General features: G+C 35.6%; 2 protein-coding genes and 1 pseudogene across 3 annotated transcripts; 1 reads left to right on the forward strand and 2 right to left on the reverse strand.

Moving 5' to 3' along the window:
• The first annotated feature begins 1,955 nt into the window (after positions 1 to 1,955).
• Positions 1,956 to 18,329, forward strand: LOC149901161 (uncharacterized). 2 transcript variants are annotated; one of them, XM_090111459.1, is made up of 18 exons: positions 1,956 to 2,211; positions 2,288 to 2,370; positions 2,455 to 2,498; positions 2,947 to 3,156; positions 3,820 to 3,911; positions 4,245 to 4,363; positions 4,576 to 4,980; positions 5,200 to 5,619; positions 7,888 to 8,007; positions 8,196 to 8,240; positions 8,402 to 9,028; positions 9,170 to 9,316; positions 9,774 to 9,960; positions 10,231 to 10,594; positions 11,291 to 11,465; positions 15,121 to 15,316; positions 17,388 to 17,520; positions 17,851 to 18,329. In XM_090111459.1, the coding sequence occupies exons 1-18, from the start codon at positions 2,099 to 2,101 to the stop codon at positions 17,983 to 17,985; spliced, it is 3,615 nt and encodes a 1,204-aa protein (XP_089967585.1). In that variant the 5' UTR covers positions 1,956 to 2,098; the 3' UTR covers positions 17,986 to 18,329. The 2 variants fall into 2 exon arrangements, with proteins under 2 accessions (XP_089967585.1, XP_089967584.1); XM_090111458.1 differs by lacking the exons at positions 7,888 to 8,007; positions 17,388 to 17,520; positions 17,851 to 18,329 and having other exon boundaries at positions 15,121 to 15,320.
• Positions 12,136 to 13,150, reverse strand: LOC149901162 (uncharacterized; annotated as a pseudogene).
• Positions 18,330 to 19,471: 1,142 nt separating the features above from the next.
• On the reverse strand, positions 19,472 to 21,753 carry LOC149901163 (kelch-like protein 32). The gene is given in 5 exon segments (XM_090111460.1): positions 19,472 to 19,716; positions 19,969 to 20,315; positions 20,414 to 20,912; positions 20,915 to 21,425; positions 21,504 to 21,753. Coding segments are annotated over 5 exon segments (1,737 nt in total). The 5' UTR covers positions 21,642 to 21,753; the 3' UTR covers positions 19,472 to 19,474.
• Between the last annotated feature and the right edge of the window lie 204 nt (positions 21,754 to 21,957).

Genomic DNA, 21,957 nt, shown 5'->3' on the forward strand with positions numbered 1-21,957 from the left:
AAAATAAAAGCTTCAAAAATGTTTATTATTTTTATTTTATTTAAAAAAACACAAATGTTACCCTACTCCTCATCCAAATCAAAGTCGGGTTCATCACAATAACCATCTATATCGTCTATTATTGCATCGTCTCCCTTCAGTTTTTTATAATAACCAATGCAATCATTGGGTATGAGATGGAATAACGATTTCAAATCGTTTAACTTCTTTTTGTTAATCAGTTTTCCTGAAGGCCATAATTCTTGCAAATCTTCTTCTATGACACCCAAATCAACGCCTTTTAATTTCTTTTTAATATTCAGTTCTTTGTAGTCCTCATTAAAGGAAGTTCTCATGAACAAAGAATGTTGAGTCTTTTTTGTGATTAAAATTTCTTTTGTTTTGAGCCAGTTTACTTTGCTCTTATCATTAAATATTTTTCTTTTAACTATTTTCTTTTCTAGAATTTGAGATCCAACAAAATCACAACTTTCCATTTTATGGACCTGTAAAGGATTTTTGTTTTTGCATTGTTTCATAATGGCAATATAATCATCCACGGAGTATATCCTTTTTGGAAATTTAATTTCCCTCATCTATTCCGCACTCACACAAAGAGTTATCCCTTACCCTAATTTTTGCTAAATGGGTGGGAGTAGAAGCATGGCCTAATCGCAGGCGGCTAATACAAGACGTTTTTACTGATGTCCTTGTATTTGAAAAACCAAGGTTTAACAGGGATGTCATTCTGAATGTTTGAGTAGAACTTTCCCTTCTGGAATCTTGTAGAAGCCCAAGACTTTTCCCAGGCGAACATTAATTTGGACTTAGCGAGGAGAGAAAGGTCATGCGAGTAAACAAGATCATGAGACTCGGACGAAATGCGCATAGCAGATTTAGCACCCCAGTCAGCTGACTCATTTCCCGGAATTCCACTATGTCCAGGGATCCATGCAAGAGTTATTTCAATACCTTTAAGTTTACACTCCCAAAGAGATTTCCTGATCTGTAGGATAACAGGGTATTTTGTTTTTATACGGAATTGATTTGAGAGAATGCACTGCAAACAACTTTTTAATATAGGATGAATTCCAAAGAATATACTACTCTCTATGATGAATACAATTTTGGAAGCAAAGAACGTCAAAGTCACCGTTTGACAAGTGACAACTGTGACGGACAATGTTGCCAGGTAAAAATCACCAAGCACTTACTGAGAATTACTTGCCAGCAATTGTTTCATGTTCTTGATAATGTAAAAATCAGTATTTACAGACTGAGTTTTTCCTGCCACGAATATTTTAATACGTCGCATTTGCGGATTTTTTTTCAACAGGATCTCCATTATGACTGACAAGATATAGATATTGCCCAGGTGAGACCGTTTCACGAATTTAATGAATTTGATCAATTATGTCACTTAATGAGTTTTACCTCTAAACCGACGATATTTAGTATCCTATATCCTTCTCCTGGCTGTAAACTACCTCCCTGCCAATTTTCAGCTAAAAAAGTTTTTGAGTTATAAGTGGAGTAACTAACACGACTTTCTTTTATATAGGTATATATAGATTATTACGTTAAATAGACAACGCGGGTGGAAAGCTAGTTTTTGAAGTGAAAACTTCTTTAGCGGCGTTGGGTATAAAATCTTAAACTCGCGTCAGGACACGAGACGATCGAAAAAGCGTAAGACGGATAGATATCAAACATGCTCAACGTTAATAATCAAGTTTTCACTTCTGCCGGCAGTCCCGGAGTGCAACCCGTCTTTTTTTTTAATCTTTTCATGTTTATTTTCCTCCCAGGGGCATTTGAAAATATTGATACTGGCAACATTATTTTAGGCGCTGACAGCGCCGCTTATATCTAGGGGACTTCTTAAATGGCAAATAGGTATTGTACCTCATATTGTACTCTATGTCGTTTTCATAAAAAATTGACATTTGAATTGACAATTGTATGTGTAACTTTATTACTTGCTCTGTGGTATGTGAAAGTGAAAACTGAAAACATTCAAATAATAACGACCGCAACAATATAATATTTTTGCAAAGAAGTAAATTGTTATCCTTTTGAAATAAGGTTCCTGATTGATGTGCTGTGTTATTTGTGAAAAATGGATAATCATTTAACGCCAAATAGAATACAGAGATTGATACATTTAGCGGAAGATAAGTCGTTTAATTTGCCCAGACGGATAGCACAAAATAGCCATGATGATACTAACCGGTACCTTTTATTTAAATTCATGTTTTAAATTTCAACAACTACTTACTGGATTATTAAATTATTTTTCTGATTTCAGGAGTATTTCGACGAACCATACACCATTCAATAAAACCAACTGCGAGTCGTCTTCTGGGATTTTGGACCTAGAGCGTGTGCAAGGTACGATGGTCTTTTAATAGTTTTTGTATAATTACTACTTTAACTAGATATGTATATACCTAATCTTGTCAATCTTTATTACAGGGTTTGGCGAATCCGGGATTGGAAATATGTCTTTGAGTAAATCTGTATGTATTGTTTATTTTATTTAGTGCACGTAATTTCACAGCTGAGCAAAGATTTGCATGACCCTTCCCGAAAGACGACAATATTAAACTCTCTCAAATCATGGCCTACTTTGCTTTATGTGCTCCTGCAAAAATTTATTATTTATTTATTGTAAATGACCACTACAAGCCAAGAAACACTAGTATTTTTAATCTCATAAACCTACCATATCCACACTATATCTTTAGTGAATTTTTATCTAATTTATATATTTAAACTAGCGGCCCGCCCCGGCTTCGCCCGTGGTACATATGAAAAATAGATGTTGGCCGATTCTCAGACTTACCCGATATGCACAGAAAATTTCATGAGAATAGGTCCACCCGTTTCGGAGGAGTATGCAGACTAACATTGTGACACGAGAATTTTATATATAAGATAAATAATATGTGTTTATTTTTATTTAAGTCTGCTTTTAATCCTGGAGAGATGACTGGAAGATCAACTGGTGCTGATGACCTACAGAACCCTGTAACTTTGGGCACAAGGCTGTTTGAAGATTACGGCCGTCACTCTGTAGCTCTGGATAGCATTACAAGTCATATGGACAGACAAACCTCAGAGATAAATGATTTGATGAGACATTCTATTGCTACAAATTACTCATTCAATGGAAAGGTGAGTAAATGAAATGACTTTGATCAATACTTTGATAACATTCTTCAGAAAAAATTTGAAAATGATTATGTTAATAAATAGGATTTGACTTTTTTATTATATGAAAAGTGAAAACCTTATTTATTTATTTATTTACTCTTTATTGTAAAAGAGTCTTATAAAATAAAAGTACAACAAAACCATTCAAAATGTACAAATGGCGGCCTTATGGCTCAAAGCCATCTCTGCCAGGCAACCTTCAACCTTAGTTTGATTTTTAATTGTCATTTTATATTTCACTAGCTTCCGCCCGCGGCTTCGTCCGTGTGGTGTTTTAATTTTTGAAAAGGTAGCCTATGTTCTTTCTCAGGGTCTAAAGATGGTCTGTGCCAAATTTCATCAAAATCGGTTGAGCGGTTTAAGTGGGAAAGCGTAACAGACAGACAGAGTTACTTTCGCATTTATAATATTAGTAGGGATTCATATAGCATGGATGCTTGACATTGTACAACTGTCTGTTATTATACAAACTTTATAAAGTAATTAGAAAAATCTTAATGTTTCCCTTAACAAATAAATCTTTGGAATCATGGTTTAAGCACTCCATTTTTTGTGTAACTGTTTATTCACTAGCTAATTTACTTAAGTTTCAATTTAGTTATATTATTCTTTGTAATATTACAGAGAGACTTGACAGCTGATGAAGCGTCACTAGTAATGAGAGAGGCACCTATGCCTGTTCAACAAAGCACTGAAGTTAACTTTCTGGATAGCATGTAAGATTTTAATATTTATTTATAAAATACAATAATTTTATATCTAAACTCTACCGGTATGGAAACTTCCAATTTTTGAGAAAAATTTAATTATTTCTGTTCTATTACAAAATTTAATGCTATCCTAGTTCACACAATCCATAAGAAACCTTACCATAACTTTCAACTTTTTATGCTCAGTAATTTCGGCTGTCCCCCAGTCAGTCAGTAGTTTCGGTTGTCCGCCAGTCAGTCAGTCGCTGAACAGACAGGGTTTTTTTATATTGATTATAAATCATATTTTATCATAATACTGTGTAAATAATGAAATTATTTTTAATTTCATGTTTTCAGAGTGAGTAATTCAAACATGTCTGTTGGAGCATACTTCAAGAATAAATGCCCGATGCTGGTTAACATACTCGGCAATACAGATAGCCCTGATAGATCTATGAATCCTAGTATTACGGAAGGTAAGTTGAAAACATGTACATATTATAATAACCATAAGAAAAAAAGTATCTTTACCTATCAATTATTGGAATGATTTGTTTCTCTAAAAAATGTATAATTTTATATCTAATTAATACTTAGTTAGATAGTTAGTAAAACAAGAAATTAAATGTATCATTTTATTTTGCAAACAGTTCAAAATAGCATTTTTATTGTACCAATTTTATTTCAGTATCATCCCATGTGCCTATAGACTCTACACCAAATAAACAAAACAATACATATAAAATAGATCCCAGTTTGGACAGTGTCCCAGTGAGACAGCCCAAATCAATCAAATTCGAAAACTATGATACTTCCACTAAAAATAAAAACGAACAGAACTATATGGCTAAATCAACAGAAAATAGAGATATTTCTTCTTTAAAATGTGAGAAAAATATGTATAAAGCCTTGGATCCTGAGCTTTCTGTAAATAAGTCAACTATGAAAGCCGAAGTTTCAATGCTTTGCCCTTTGCCAAAGGCTGTAGATTCTTTGAAAATCAAACCTCAATCTTCTTTTAAGCTGCAAACAGAGGAAACTGAAAGTTCCTTGGAGAATTCTTTAAGCATTTCCAAAATTGCTGATTATATTCGTGAGTATTATATATTTTAATGTGTTTAAATGAATACGAAATTTGTAAATAAGGTTATCCCTAAACATTGATTAAAAAATAATTTTAATATTGGTTTGCTTTTAACCAATATTAAGCTATGTACATGTAAAACATATAGATACATAGACTTACACTTATATTTAAAGCTCAAATAATGTACATATGTGTAATTATTATATGTGTAATTTTTTTTTCCAGGCCGACAATCAAACTTAAGTGTAACAGAATTAAGTGTTCAACTGAACAATCAAATGAAACAAATGAATAGAAAGCAACCACTGAGCGAGCTCCAAATGAACTTAATAGAAAACAAACAGAACAATCAAGAAGTTTATGTAACAAACCTAATAGACTCAAAGAAAATGGAAACAGCCAGTTCCTCGAGCACAGTGAAAACAGTTATATCCCAAGATAAATTGAAAATGTACGAGAAAAATGTTCCGTCCGTGGTAATAACGAAAGATTCTCTCGATACGGAAAGTGTAGAGTTACAGAATCTTAGAACACCAAGAATGGCTAGATCCAAGTCTCCGTCCAGTAAAAGTCAATCTACCCTCACTACTGTACATGAAAATAGGAGTTTTAAATCGTCAAATAGTCCATTGCATTCTAGCAAAGGTAAGGTTTTGGTGAACACCAATTATATTACTTGGTGTGTTGTTTGCGGAGTTTTTTCAAATCTTACTATGCTTTTAGTTTTAGAAAACTTCTATTTATGAATTATGAATAAATTATATGTATAAATTTTTATGTATATTAAGAGCACCTATAAAATTATTACATTTGTATTACAATGTATGCCATTGTATAAATAATTATTTTATAAATCTATGTACTTCTTCCAGTGCTAACATTGATTTGATTTGTTTGTGGAAATCGCTATTGACACATTGTGAAGTCACAATTTCTCCCTCAATATTATATTTAGCATATAATTATTTATGTAATAGGTTTTTTCATATAAATACAGGTAAATTAGCTTGGAGAAATTTTTGCATATGTAGTGGTGTGTATATTACTCAGATCTTAGAGCGCGTTTCCACTATATCGTTCTGGCCCATACAAAAATGTTTCGATATCCTAACATTACTATTTAATTTTATACTTATTCCTAGCAACACTTTTGTTTTCAATAAAAACAAGTTTTTATTTGAAAGAAAATGGTTTTGACTTTATAAAAAAAAATATATCATTCAATTTTACGTCCTTGAGCAAACGACAAGGCGACTACCGTGAAACAATAAAATATCGTGTCCATAATAATTTGTTTCATAATTAATATTTGACCATAATAATTACGAAACAAAACAAATAAATAAATCGTCACTTGATAGTGGAAAGTGGAAACACGCACAAAACCAGAATAAACCAGTTTACGCTGTCCGCAGGTGCCACGTGCAGTCGTTTGGTAGCGTTAGAACATAAAGCACATTTCATTCAAAAATTATAATTATTATGTACGTAGTTTAATTGATAAATTTTGTATTTGTTGATTGTTGTTATTATTTGTTATTATTGTTATAATATTTGTTGAAGTGAATTACATGTCCCGCAGCCGGAGGCCCCAAATGAAAACTCAGATGTACTTAAAAAAGCTAAAATGAGACTTTTACACCCATGTCTGCACGATGCAGACCGGAGTTAAAGAATGAATTTATACAGTTTAATAATTATAAAGACGTAAGCTTGGATGCTAACTAAGGGAAATCGCATCCACATTCTATTCCCGTGCGAACGGCGTATTCAGCAGTTTTGTATGAAGGCAGGGCCATAACTAGTGTTTAATTTGTGTGTAAGTGTTGTAACTTTATATTGTTAATTCAATATGGCTCCAGTGTTAAAACATGGTCGAGGCAAGCCTTTGACTTCTCAAACTAAAGAATTAAACTTTAAATGTCGTTTCTTTTTCAGGTTAGTAAATTTTTCATTTTAGTAACATTGTTAATGTAAAAGTTATATGTATGTTAAATGAGCAAATATTCAAATAAAGTCTCATCTTTTTCAGAGGAGAAACACATATAGTTTAATTTAAAATCCCTTATATATACAGGGTTACTTGTAAAACACCGGCAACCTCGCAGGACAAGATAGCTAACATCATAAGTAACAACATTTCGACTTTTGATAATTTGTTAGATTTTATTTTCATACAAAAATAAATATTCATTTAATTTTCCGTCTGAATATTATAAACTCTACGCCTCCCAAAAATTACGTAAACAAAAAGCGAACGAGAGGGGGAAGGGGGCGTCGCGTCGTCCATCCGATAATTAATAGAACATAGACTTACAAATGTAAGGAGAGTACAATAAAAGTTTAAAAAATCATTTAAAAATAATTTATTGCGTTATGCCAAAAGTCGTAGAACAAATGTTGTTACTTATGATGTTAGCTATCTTGTCCTGCGAGGTTGCTGGTGTTTTACAAGTAACCCTGTATAAAATAAAAACTAAAAATAAAATGTTGTTTTATTTTATTTGCTGACCATACACTACTACAAACGCAAAAATTTCTCCAAGCTAATTTACCTGTAGTGCTTCACTCTGCAAGTAGAATATGTATATTGTACATAGACTGACCGGTTGGCTTGGTTGGCAGTGGCCCTGCCTTCCAAGCCAGAGGTTGTGGGTTCGATTCCCACCCAGGGCAAATATTTGTGTGATGAACATAGATGTTTGCTCTGTGTCTGGGTGTTAATTATCTATATAAGTATTTATTTAAAATTTTATATGTATGTTTATCAGCCATCTGGTTACCATAACACAAGCGAAAGCTTAGTATGGGATCAGATCGTGCCGTGTGTGAAAATTGTCCTGAAATAAAATTTATTTAAACATTTTGAAAAAGTGCACTTAGTGTGTAGTGATAATAAGTAGTTATTTTCAGGCGAGGCTAACGCATCACACATACCCTCCCCAAATGTTGTTTATAAAGAGTTAGATAAGTCTGTAGATTGGCACGAGGTTATGCAACAGAAACATTTCCATGAAGAACGCTTTGCTAAAGGTTTGTGGGCCTCGCTTCAATGGAACGCGGAATTAACAATCGACTAATACAATTCTTTTGTTTCGTATGTTTTGCGCTAATATTGCTTTGGGGTGTAATCTCTTCAAAATTGAATGAAATATGCTGTTGTTATTGGTGAACATCCAATAACAACAGCATATCCAAAACAAACTTTGTTATGTTTTCAGATCAATGGGTTGAAATTCTTACAAAACCTGTTGAAGGATATGTAGGTATGTATATGGACATGTATTCTATTAGGTAAATTAAAAAAAAAAAAAAAAATTAGAAATAATTGTCATGGACTTTTTAATATATTTTTGATAGTTTAAACTTACTTGTCTCCCGTGATTTTTTTTAAATATGATGAAATAATTAATTTTCTAAATTTTAGGTGTCAGTGAAGCTGTAGTCATCGAAATCACAACCTTAACACAGACTTGGTTAACAGCGAAAATTCAGTTTGAAAACCTGCCAAATGGGGGTAAAGACTTGACCATAGAACTTCCAAGACTGCCTTTACTTTTATCTCCAGGCAAAACGGAAAAATTCACAGTGTACATAACTTCCAATATTGAAATGAACACAAATCTTCCATTCGCGATATATTTAAAAGACGCATCGATTGACCGTGAATTTGAACAAAAAGGAAGCTTAGAAGTGGATATAAAAATGCCGTCAATACAAGCTGTGTCCTGTGACGGTGTGAACAAGATATCTTTCCCGCTTATTCAAGAGAAGACGTCACTCACAAAATATTTCGTTCTCTTGAGTGATTGTCAGGCTGATCTACAATTGGAATTATCTATAATGACAGGAGATAGTATGTTTGTGATAAAGAATGTTCAGGAAATTAATAAGAGCGATGTTAGTAAGGTATTGATGGAACGACAAGCTTCGAGTGAGGACCAACCGAAGAAAGGCAAATTGATAAATAAGTTGCTCTGCAGGTTGAGTGGGGGTAACGCTATTAAAGTGACTATTATGTTCACGTCGCCGAAATTATCAGACTTGGGTATAAGTAAGTGTTTCATTTATTACATAAATATTTGCAACAATTTTCATTTTTTTTATTTCGTTAAATACATGTCAAGAAAGTTTAAAATTTTTGTAGGTAGTTTCGATTAATAATTGCTTACTATAATAACTTTTTATTTTCTAGTGGACCAAATGGCAACATTCAAGGGATGCTTAAATGTAAATCTCATTGGAGTTGACACGGTACTGAAGAAAGTGAATCTGCTCGCTTCAGTTGGAACAGCACATCTAGAAGTGCAGACAACTGGCGATAGGATTGTTGTTTCCAATGGTAAATAAGTAATTTTTACTGTGCAAAACAAAGTTATGCCGCTTGGAGCTTAAGAAAGCCTGGACTTATTTAAATGATTTGTATATATTTAAATATAAATTTATAAAGAACAGAAAAATTCCATCACGGGGCGGGATTCGAACCCGCGTCCTTTACGCCAATTCGGGGCGGACGCTTGACCAATTCAGCCACCCGTGATCCCACCAAATTTTCTATGCTTACATATAAACATTTTTAACTTAAAAAGATATTGAAAATATTAATTGTAAATTGGGAGATATTTTTTATACTTCATGTAAATTTCTTCATAAGCTAATTTTTTGCAGCGTTATACTAAAAAAAAATCGTACTTTTACTCATACAAGTGTTTGTATTTGTTTACATATACAACATACATATCAAAATTCACCTATACCATACATAGGTAAAGTTCTAAAATTACTATCTAATATTTCAGAGCCTACTAGCATTACTATGTATAACAGTGGCATGATACCGGGAGCTTGGGTAATAATGTTCAAAAGTGTGAACGGGGACACCAACTTTCCCTTCAAAGTGTCTGCGAGCAGGATCGAGGTGCGGCCCGGAGAGTCGAAGCAAATACATGTCGTGTATACTGGGCCGCAAGATGTTGTTCATGATGGGTAATTGTTATAGTAAAAACATTGATAGTTTTTTCGATAATTAATTAAAACTCAATTTAAGATACAAAGTTCAGGATGAGAACTTAATATTGTAATTAATATATAAATTAAACCAAGCTATTAAAGTATATGTGCATAAAAATTGCGTTTTTTATGACAAGTAATTCATATTGAGCAATAAATTCTAATAAAAGTAACTTTTCTGTGAATTGGATACTTACAAAATTCGAAAATGAATAAGGGTTAATTAGTTAAATTATTAAATTGCAGAAAACTGATACTTGAAGAGGTTACAACATCCACGAAAACTGAAATAAACATAACTGGCGGGTCCGAGAAACCAAAATCATTTCCTATCAAGACAAATTTCAACAACATGTCCTGGGTCCGAGCTGGCAGGAAAGAACTTAGTTTAAAGAATTCTACAAATAAAAAGATACAAATTCGTTGCCAAATAGTTGGCGATGGTTTTGCTATAGATTCCCCTGGATTGGAATCAAGAGGAACGTATTTATTGACGTTCGGGCCGTGTGAATGTCGACCGCTGCCTATTATTTTCTCACCTACTTCGAGTATGCCATTTGCTGCTTCACTGCACTTGGTGTATGATAAAAATAGTGATTTTTCGAGAAAGGTAAGTGTGCAAGCTGAGTTTGGAATAAGATATCTGAAAATGTTTTTTTGTTAATTAAAAAAAAGTCACAATTTCCTCCAGAAAGTAAAGTTTCCACTAATGGAAAGATATTATTCACTAACAAACCACAATTTAGTAAGAATTCTTTAACACGGTCCTTAAACACTGTCTGCTAAAACACTTGAATATCGCTTTAACAAATGCCCAGTCCTTACATAAAATATTATTTAGCAAAAGTGTGTTCGTTTATTTATCTTTTCTTCAATTGGTAACGGAGTTATTTCACTAAAGGTATATACATAGGTATTTATGCATGTACACTTTGCATTAATAAGGTTAACAGTTTTTTTATTTTAGAATACATCATTATTTAATACAAACCGATTATATTTTGGCGTATTCCCAAGATGTTCAATATAGAATGTAGGTAACAATACAAATTACATGTTTACATTGAGTTACATGTACTACGTACTAGAGAGGACATCGCTGCTACACTTTTTTTAACACGAGTTAGAGTCAATCGTCTCAAACTAATTTTTTTTGTTACATTGATTGGTTTTAATTTATAAGTAATAAGAGGCAGAATATCTACAAAGTGTATGACTCACTAGCCGGCCCGCTTCGCCGCGCTTGTCGCACAGATTTTGTTCCTGGTGCCCTCTCTAGTAATAATACCTCAATGCATATTTACAGATAAAACTCCACGGTTGTGCATTACCCACAAACGAAGGCGTGCGATGGGGCGGTGCGCTTGTCACGTACGGTGCGACGGCACTCGTGCGAGCCGCGAGACGTCAGCCCATAGACTTGACGCTGTACAACCGGGCCGGGGCTCCCGCGTTTGTGGCGGTCGCTGTGCATTTTAATTGTGAGTTGTGTTCAATATCGATCAACAGACAGATTTTCCATTTATAAAAGTTTTCGCGAGACGCCAGCCCATAGACTTGACGCTGTACAACCGGGCCGGAGCACCCGCGTTTGTGGCGGTCGCTGTGCATTTTAATTGTGAGTTGTGTTCAAAGGGAGAATATCGATCAAAAGACATAAGATTTTCCTTTTATAAAAGTTTTCGCGAGACGCCAGCCCATAGACTTGACGCTGTACAACCGGGCCGGGGCACCCGCGTTTGTAGCGGTCGCTGTGCATTTTAATTGTGAGTTGAACGGAGAATATCGATCAACAGACAAATTTTCTTTTTATAAAAGTTTGCAAAAAATAAATTAAAATAGTAGGAACTTCCCCTATTAAGGGGGGGGGGACGGAAATTAATAGTTTTCGAGATATTTACAAATAAAGTTTTTGAGGTTATGTTGGATTGTTGGTTCTATTCGGTCGGTCGGTTTAATGTCGGTTCTAGCACTTTTTGAGACGCTACGCTCGCTCCGCTCAGTCAATTAAAAAAACCTAACCTAACCTAACCTAACCTTGTATGTTTAGGGTTCGGAGTGTTTATTTATTCAGCCCTCCCCCCCCCCTACCCCCAGATTTTTAATGTTTCGGTTATATACATGTATCTATCATGACAGTAGGGAAAAAAAAACTTGTTTTAAGTAATAATTTAATTATTCATTTATATACATACAAAATAGCTTTAATTAACTCTTCAAAGGTGTCTTTATGACTTAGTTTTATCTTTCTTCTAAAATAGTATTCAATCAACCAGTCGTTGAAATCCATTTTATTGTGTTCTTTTCGAAATTGCTTTTTTAAATCTCGCCAATGACTCTCTATACGTTGAGTGTGTGTCCCATCTGGTGCCACAAACTTATTAATAGGATGACTGTGGTTCACACGTCTGTGAATGAAACCATGTTCAGAAAGGCTTGAATATGCTTTCTAATAATCTGTGTGTATTATTGAACCTTCCCGAACATGTTTTTTATGAGTGGCACATTGGTGCCAATATCAGCCGATCGCTCATTGTCGGGACACACCTCTAGTCTTAAATCATCTTGACCATCCTCTATCATACCTATGACCCAATGTCTTTCTATATTTCGGCCTCTATTATACTTACGTTTGCCAAAGTTAGATTCGTCTATTTGGACTACTTTGTTTGGTCCACCGATTTTCTCAAGGCTCGTTTGGTGCTCTAATTCATAAACAACGATCGTCTCTCGGCAGTAATTAAACCAATCAGCTATTGTTTTTGCTGAGAGCACCGGGTCATTATCGGTGGCTAGTTGAATTTGGGTCTGTTCATAAGATAATCCAAGACTATACGCATACATAATTTGCAGCACAAGAGAGATATTTAGGCGCACATTTTCGAAAAAAGTCCCTTGCGCACGGGTAACAGGTTTGGACCTGCAGTTACTTTTACGGCAGCGAAACCTTCCGAATTGACCAGTAGCTTCCAGACACATAGGAGTTTTGTGAAAATGACATTTTTTATTCTTGGGAATCATTCCTCGCTCCTCAACAAACTGTAAACATTGTTCTTGAGTTCCTAGTTTACTGTGTATTTTTTTCCAGTTCCACATTGATCTGAAGCAATTAATATTAAATTATTACATTACAATAATAATTTTTAATTCTAGTAATATTGCATTAGCTCTTTGATTTGAATTATGACAGATTTAATGTAATAGATATTATGAATTTCATTATTTTGAGATGTCTAATCGATAAAGGGTAGTCACTTTTCATAGTAAACTGCTTTTCTTTTTAGTTTCTTAACCTACGTTTTTTTGTTTGAGTGGGAATCGCCCTAAAGTCGCTTCTGGCACTCGCCGGCCGCTGCCAGGCATAGCGATAGCTAGCCCGCTAGGTCCAGGACGCGATGAAACTGGGAGCACAAGTGGCTCGTAAGAGTCCAACGCATTCACGTCGGTATGGTGGGCTGAATTTTTGTGTTAAAGGGCTGATAGACGTACGAGTAAGTACGCGAACTTGTGGCTCGACGACCTTTTTCGCTCGTGTATCACCCCAAGTACGCGTACTTAAAAGCCGTCGAGTAAGTTCGTTGACGATCAAACATGTTTGAAATTTTACTCGAAGCCCGCCATCACTCGCACGTGTGTCACCGCCGGGAGCCGCGAGCCTAGCCTGTCTAGCTATAATAGATGTTATTAAGTGCAAAAGTTCATCATATAACGGCGCAGGCATCCTCAAACAATTATGCAAGTCTTCCTTCTCTTCACGTGTTAGCTACTTCACCAAATTTACGTGAGATAAACGCTCTTTTTTGAAAGTCAGTTTTTCACCCACTTTTGCCGATTTCGTCTTCTGCTTTTAGTTTTATGGATATAATATAATATAATTCCTGAATAACACAAAATTCCCTCCGTTGATGACAAAGTGACGTCCGATATCGGTGACACGTGAGAAGCTACTGACCAAGCTCTACGTGTGTCACCGACGTCGAGCCGAGTAAGTACGTGAACTTTAAAACCGCGATTTTAAAGTTCCTACGTCTGTCAGCCCTTTTACAGATCGTTTGACTTCCGTAATTTATCCGACGAGTTCTACTAACGCCCATCATTTTTCTTTTTTCCATTGGTCTTAATACCTGTAGAACCGCCATCCTGTTACAAATGACCCAAAATTTTGTGTCTGTATCTTCCGGCCTACTAAACATATACTATAATAAAATCGTAGGAAAGTCAAAACTGACATAAACCTATAGCAACATTTTTAACCGACGCCGAAATTCTCAATTCAACTGAATTTTTTGTTGGTTCCGTTACCTCCGCACTTTTAACTGGGTGAACCGACGATTTCATTATTCATAAAAATATAAATTATATAAAAATAATTCCTTTGCAGTGACTCTCCGAGGAAAAAAGAAATAGATTCGTGTTACAAATTTTAAAATCATACATAATACATTTCCATCCACAAGGTATATAAAATCTACCGCCTGATAACTTAACCTCCCCTCCAGTCGGTTAGTTGTCAGTCGATCACTTACATTTTTTGAAGAGACGATCAGCGAGCCAACAGCCGACCAGTGCGGTCTATAAATGTGTGTTAAATAAAATTAATTTCTAAATCGGTGTTTTCTTAACTGTTCCCCACTCTAGAACTTATAATTACTTGCTTAGGTAAGGTCTCCAGAATGGGTCATGTACATAGTAGAGACTTTGCATAATACGCTTAATGTTGAAAGAGGAGTCTTCCTACATTACATTTACAACATACATAGTACACAATATTTACTATTCATAAATGTTATATGTTACTGCCTCTCAGAGAAAGCATAAATTAGGTAGAAAGCACTAACACATTACGATACAATACGATACATTTTACAATTCCATAATCTTTGGTCACTTTTACTTCAATAATGATGTATATTATAGAGGGCGGTTAAAAAAACAAATTCAAATATAGTGACAGAATCAATAAGGTCGTTGAACCATGTAATTGCCTTAATCTTGAATTTAATCTCAAGTTTAAAAATTATATTACAATTAATTTTGTTAAGTGTAAATGCATATTATCGCGTAATTACTAAATTGGTGTACCAGAAACGTAGTACCTACTCAATAATTCACCACTCCATAAACCTACCATTCCAGTACAATACCGCAGCCTGTCCGACGACGCGGAGCTGCTAAACGGGCGGCGCATAATCCCGCGCCGCTCCGCGCACACGGTGAGCCTGCGCGTGCGCTGGGGGCGGGTCGAGCGGCGCGCGCACACGGCCTGCACCAGCGCGCTCGCCTCGCTCACTGTGCTCGCGGGGCCGGAGCTCACGCGCCGCAGGATACTGAGGTGAGCAGGGGAGTGGCACAGTACACACGGTGAGCCTGCGCGTGCGCTGGGGGCGGGTCGAGCGGCGCGCGCACACGGCCTGCACCAGCGCGCTCGCCTCGCTCACTGTGCTCGCGGGGCCGGAGCTCACGCGCCGCAGGATACTGAGGTGAGCAGGGGAGTGGCACAGTACACACGGTGAGCCTGCGCGTGCGCTGGGGGCGGGTCGAGCGGCGCGCGCACACGGCCTGCACCAGCGCGCTCGCCTCGCTCACTGTGCTCGCGGGGCCGGAGCTCACGCGCCGCAGGATACTGAGGTGAGCAGGGGAGTGGCACAGTACACACGGTGAGCCTGCGCGTGCGCTGGGGGCGGGTCGAGCGGCGCGCGCACACGGCCTGCACCAGCGCGCTCGCCTCGCTCACTGTGCTCGCGGGGCCGGAGCTCACGCGCCGCAGGATACTGAGGTGAGCAGGGGAGTGGCACATTTTGACGTGACAACGTCTTATAATTCGATAGAGCCGGCTGCACGCACGAAAAAACATGACTCATGCGGCGTTACCTCGCTCTGAGGCGTTCCAAGTAGGTACGGTTTGAAGTGCAAGCGAGAGCGCGGAACGAGCGACTGAGAAGCACAATCGGACGTTGTCACGTTCAACTATCGTCAGTAAACCAACTTTACAGACAACCATTTTTTAAGCTATTGCATAGCTTCTATCGCGGGCCTTGAGCGCGGGGACCAAATCCAGAAATTTAGTAACGAAAAACCTCACGTTCCCCACTCCGACGGGCGCGGAGGTGTGGCTTGAAGGCATAGCTTGCAATAGCTTTACCGCGGCAGTCCCCGAGTGACACACGTTTTTTGAAGTGAAAACTTCTTTAGCGGCGTTGGGTATAAAATCTTAAACTCGCGTCAGGACACGTGGCCTGATCGAAAAAGCGTAGACGGATATTTTTTTTTTAGCCCTTATATTCCATGCGTAAGACGGATACCATTCCAAAATATGAAACATGCTGAACGTTAATAATCAAGTTTTCACTTCTGCCGGCACTCCCGGAGTGCAACCCGTCTTTTTTTTTGTCATATAATGGCTTTAACGTGAAACTCATGTTTTTGTTCATATACTTTATTTGGTATTTTATTCAGTTGTTTTTGGAAATAAATAATTTTTTATTACCATTTTTAAATCGAAAAAATCAAATTACAATTCACAAATTATATTAAAGAAAGAAAGAAAGAAAGATCAATTATTTGACTCCACAATAATAACAAACACAATTGACACAGAATACAATACTTAATTAAAATTAAAACAACACAACATGAAACAAAACAATACAATTATAATAAATGAAAGAGTAAAATAAAATAAAATGAAGCCGAAAAGTGGAGCCAAGTCAGGTAGCCACTCAGCATAAGTTGCAATATACATAGTTGCAACGCTGATTTTCAGTGGCCCCTCTCTGAAGCGATTGGAGCGGCAGTACGTTCATAGATAGATATTATATATATTACACATGGCTTCACACATAATATCGCACATAACATCGCTAATGACATCGCATATGACTTTTTAAAATACAACATTTATGAATATACTGTCTTTAAATAAATAAAATGCATTGCACTATCGATATTTAGATAAAAATTAAATCCATACTAATATTATAAATGCGAAAGTAACTCTGTCTGTCTGTTACTCAATCAAACTACTGAACCAATTTGCATGAAATTTGGTATGGAGATATTTTGATACCCGAGGAAGGACATAAACTACTTTTTATTGCGAAATATGTACCTACCACGGGCGAAGCCGGGGCGGACCGCTAGTGAACTATAAGTTTTCAAAACATCCTGGTTTGATAGATTTTAAATGTATGAACTACAAGCTGTGTCGTGCGGTTCAAGTATTTCTATACTTAGCTCATGTTTTATTCTGATGTACGAATAGAACTACAAAGTTTTATCCAAATCTGTCTAGTAGTTATTTTCATGTAAATGAATAATCATACTTATATCCATCCTCATAAATATTAATATCCTGTAAAATTAATGCATAATCCTAATAATAATCCTGTATATGTTTAAAACAGAATTCTACGCAACGAGGGAAATGGCCAACTGGATACATCTCTATTGCCTGATCATGTGAAAGTGCTGGCTGAAGAATTCGAAGGTGAAGATCCATCAATGGATAATTACTTGGAAAACTTTAGTGAGACTAAGGTGAGTTGGGTGAACTATAAAAAATATAAGGGAAAAACGAATATAATATTTTCTTGAACGCGAGTATTACAAATTTAGAAATTTAACGGATTTTATCACGATTTATTCATAAAAATAAACGAGTAAAGAAATATGTTTGTTTTGTGTACGTGATGATTTTCGCAAGATATTAAAAACACCCTTAATTAATACAACTTATATCTTAATTCAGAATATAATCTACAAGAAATTCTCATTATTTTGACATACATATAGTTATAATAATATAATTTTGAAATATTTAAAAATAACGTCTAACTTTAATAATGAGTTAATGACCTATTTTTTCAGGCATCCCTAAACGAGCTGATCGAGAGCCTCCAAGAATTAACGGCGCAAATAGATCTCCCGCAAGATTTCTCTGAAGATAACACAATATTGATCAGTGATGACACCATGATTGATCATCATACTCTCTGTGAATAATTATCAACTATGCGACAGTATTTCACCATTCCAATGTACTTATTTAAGTTTTAAGTATCAATAAGAGACTGTTTAGTTATGTAAAAACTCATTTTGTTAGAATGGCTGGTTATGTCGATGGAAAGTTCTGAAATTATTATGTAATAGATTTGTGTTTATTTAGTACAAAACAAAAGCAAGAGACAGTCAATATAATATTTATATCTTATGTGTAGTCGTGTTTGAAAATCAGCCCTAAAATGTTTTAAGATTATTTATAGTAGGTAGATAGAGTATTATTGCCATTATTAATAATTTTGTATACGTTATTACTAATTATTTTAATATGAAAGATAATAAATGCATTAAAAAAATCTTGGTGTACTTATTTTGACTATAAAAACTCGTTCAAATATAATCAAAATCATTTGAGTGGTTTCGAAACTGTAGGGATCATCATATTAGTATAAATTCATCTTATGCATGTAAGTATAGGAATCACAAAGAAATAACAGAAAACTTGTTCTCCAATAATAATGTGGTGCGAGGATGCGTTGCGAAGCTGTGAAATGTGATCGGTGTAGTGGTTCGGTTTCAGTGTTTCTATTGCTTAAAATTATAGAACTCTATCTCGGTTCCATTTCTAATTTTCTACATCGCAAATGGTTAAAAATAGTAATATCTTCCAAAAAAACTCTGTCTAATACGCGAAACATGACACGCTGGCGTGCGCTTTGCTTCACGAGTACGCGCGCTGATGCGCGAGCATGCGCTAGACTGCTCGACACACTCATTATCATTTGTTTGGCAATTTATCAAGAGATACACGTGTACATTTTCGAATAAAATTATAAATTAGGACATGTTATTGATTACATTATTTGTAAAATAATAAGAGGAAATAAATAAGAGTAGAAAAAAAAAGACGGGTTGCACTCCGGGAGTACCGGCAGAAGTGAAAACTTGATTATTAACGTTGAGCATGTTTGATATCCATCCGTCTTACGCTTTTTCGATCAGGTCACGTGTCCTGACGCGAGTGATTTTATACCCATTACAGAAAAAGTGCTCAACGCCGCTAAAGAAGTTTTCACTTCAAAAACATTTTGGGTTGACGAAATTTGCGTGCCACGCGAGCGTGTCGGTGGCGCGCCCAGCAGCCGGTGGCGACCGAAAGCGGGTGCGCGCGGAGTAGCGCGTCACGGGCTACCATTCGCATGTGATGCTCCTCGGGAATAAATTGTATTTATTTGATTTTGAATATTATGTTAATTAGCCAATTAGGACAATGTCGATAATAAATTTGATAATGAAAAGTGCGCTGCGCTGCGTCTCCGGTCTCGCTAAGTAACTACCTGTGCTAACTACTAAAGTTGCAATATTATAGCATGGGAATATACGTAAATAATGAACGTATTAGATGAGAATTTATTTCCCTTCATGATGGATAGAATTTCGTAAGTATCAAGGATGGGGGTCTATAAATAAAACACAACATCTACTTCATACTTTATTCGTTATCATAATGCTGAAGATATTTTTTAATATACTGTGTGCCTTCCCATTTTATGTCGGTTGGGTTTTCAGTAATTATTACACAAGATCCTGCTACATCATTGACTCTCATGGAAGTGCCTGTTTCGTTGTAAAGAACTTTAGGTTTATCGTGAATATTCTCACCACTGTACCCTTCCACTGATACTATAGCTGACTGCCTGCAGACACTCCTCGTGAATACTAGGAGACAATCATCTGTGGAACAATTAAAATTGTATTACAGAATTTTATGGATCAGGTTAACATGATACAAAAAAATCCAAATGAATTATGACAATATAGGTAGATTTTAAGAATGATTTTAATTGGAAAATACACAAGAATAGTAACTATTACATATGCAAATTATATATATTTATAACACTAACCGAGTTTAGCATGTTAAAACAAACAAACTTTTTTTTTATAGGTTTTGTTATCCAAAATCAATTCAGTATTGTAACTTACATAAATTGCACATAGTAGCTGGAGGACTTGAAAATGTTGTAATGGCCTGCAACCTCACATCTTCATCAGGCCTGAATCTATACAAGTGACTGAAATAGCTCTGTGTACAATAAATGTACTTCTTGAATGACCTCATGCAACTCATTCTTAAATCAGTACGAACTACACTATTCCACTGCTCTGTGCTTCCCACATCTTCAAAACGGTATATATATTTGTGTCCTGCGGCATACACCATGTCATTGTGTAAACATACTGCAGGACTTTGAATTGCATCCGCAAATTTGGCAATTTTTCTAAATGATCTCTGCTTCAAATCATATACTATTACTGTATCTAATACTACCCTGAAATAAGAAATTATCATGTGTTGAATATACAAATATAAAGTAATCAGGCTGTGGTAATTCTGTGATATTTTAGATTTCTATAACTACTAACTGACCTAAATGAACCTACTCCACCAACAATATACAAAGAATCACCCTTGACAGCGAAGCCTGCATGCCTACGTGATGGCAACTGAACCCCGTGGTTGGTCCATGTTTTCCTCAATGTATCATATACTTTAACATCCTGCATGAACATTCCAGTCCCTCGTCCGTGTTCCCCGCAAATAACTACAATTTTACTCAACCCCCAAGACACCACACTCCACCCCCATAAATTTTTATCAGCGACTTCGAGCCATTTTTCAAATTTATTTTGTTTTGTATAGGAATAGAGACAATGTGGCAGTAACTCAGGTTTTGACTCTTTCAACAGCCACATTGGTACCACTGGAGTGTGATTCATTTTACGAGCAGAATTATTCTCAACTAAATTTAACACTTCATTGCATACTCTTTCTGTGAATTTTATACGTATTTTAATCTTGAGTTTGGGCAAATTGGCTGTCTTTATACTACCATAAGTATGAAGTAAATAAAACAAGCACTCCACTACTTGGCAGGAAGACTATTTTCAAACTCTCTCATCATGCTAATAATTTCAGATAATTCGGATATAGTGATTCTAGTGACATCTAGGCAGCCAAGAATAATTAGTAATGCATCTACACCGGTTTCCTGTCGCATTATCCAACAAGCGCCAAACTTATACACATCTAGTTCACTTTCACAGTCCAAGTATGGATGGGATAAATACCAACTGAGTGTTTTTAGTGTTGGAATGTATTCAGGCTTCATAGATTTAAATGATAATAAACCGTGCACGATAGCTAGTTTCTCTAATTTTGGGAAATAACATTGGTCAGCTAAAGACATAATTTCTAACCAATTGGATTCAGATAATTGCAAATCTAATATGTATTCAATTTGTTTTATAAGTTCCGTGATTTGAAGAAAATTGGCGGCTATTGCGATTTCCCCTATAACTGGGATTGTATGATCCCCAAGATTTATGAGACCTACGTTCATATATTGAAGTATAATTTCCATTATATCAGGCTCCAACGTCTAAAACAAATTTAAACAATTAGTTCATTAAATCCTATTGAACCACCTGTACTTTAAGAATATTAAAAGAGGACGTACATCTATAGAAATTTCTTTTCGTTCATTTTCCACATAGTTCCCACTAAACATAGCTTTAAAGTAATCACTATATTCACATAATAGATCTTTTTTTACAAAGAATTTACGATCCTTTATCTTTAACCAAATACTGTCCATTTTTATTTGTGATTCTTATACAGTTAAATCTATTTATTGTACTAAATAATAAATATTCTAATATCTAAACAATAAACAGCAACGTGAAGATAAGCAGCACTCAGCAGCAGCTGTTGTTCTGAAATTCTGAAATCTGAAATGTCATCGTCAAGTGTCTACTGTCATCTGTCAACGATTTTCTTTTTGGTTAGACAGAACAAAGCTGAGGAACAAAGACTAATAACTTTTGGTATAATAAAGAAGTTAGCCATTCACACAAGAGATGATGATAATTAATTACCATGATAACTGGTGTCACCCTGGTGGCCGATACTTC

The sequence above is a fragment of the Colias eurytheme genome, chromosome 17 (assembly GCF_061535395.1).
Source record: "Colias eurytheme isolate Ceu_HAF_F1 chromosome 17, ilColEury1 Martin Lab GWU primary, whole genome shotgun sequence".
Lineage (NCBI taxonomy): Eukaryota > Metazoa > Arthropoda > Insecta > Lepidoptera > Pieridae > Colias > Colias eurytheme.

Bases quoted from the DNA above. Each gene is read 5' to 3' on its own strand.
- LOC149901161 (XM_090111459.1), top strand. From the start codon at position 2,099: ATGGATAATCATTTAACGCCAAATAGAATACAGAGATTGATACATTTA. The intron at 2,212-2,287 runs GTACCTTTTATT...TTCTGATTTCAG, and splicing joins AGCCATGATGATACTAACCG to GAGTATTTCGACGAACCATA. The intron at 4,981-5,199 runs GTGAGTATTATA...TTTTTTTTCCAG, and splicing joins CAAAATTGCTGATTATATTC to GCCGACAATCAAACTTAAGT.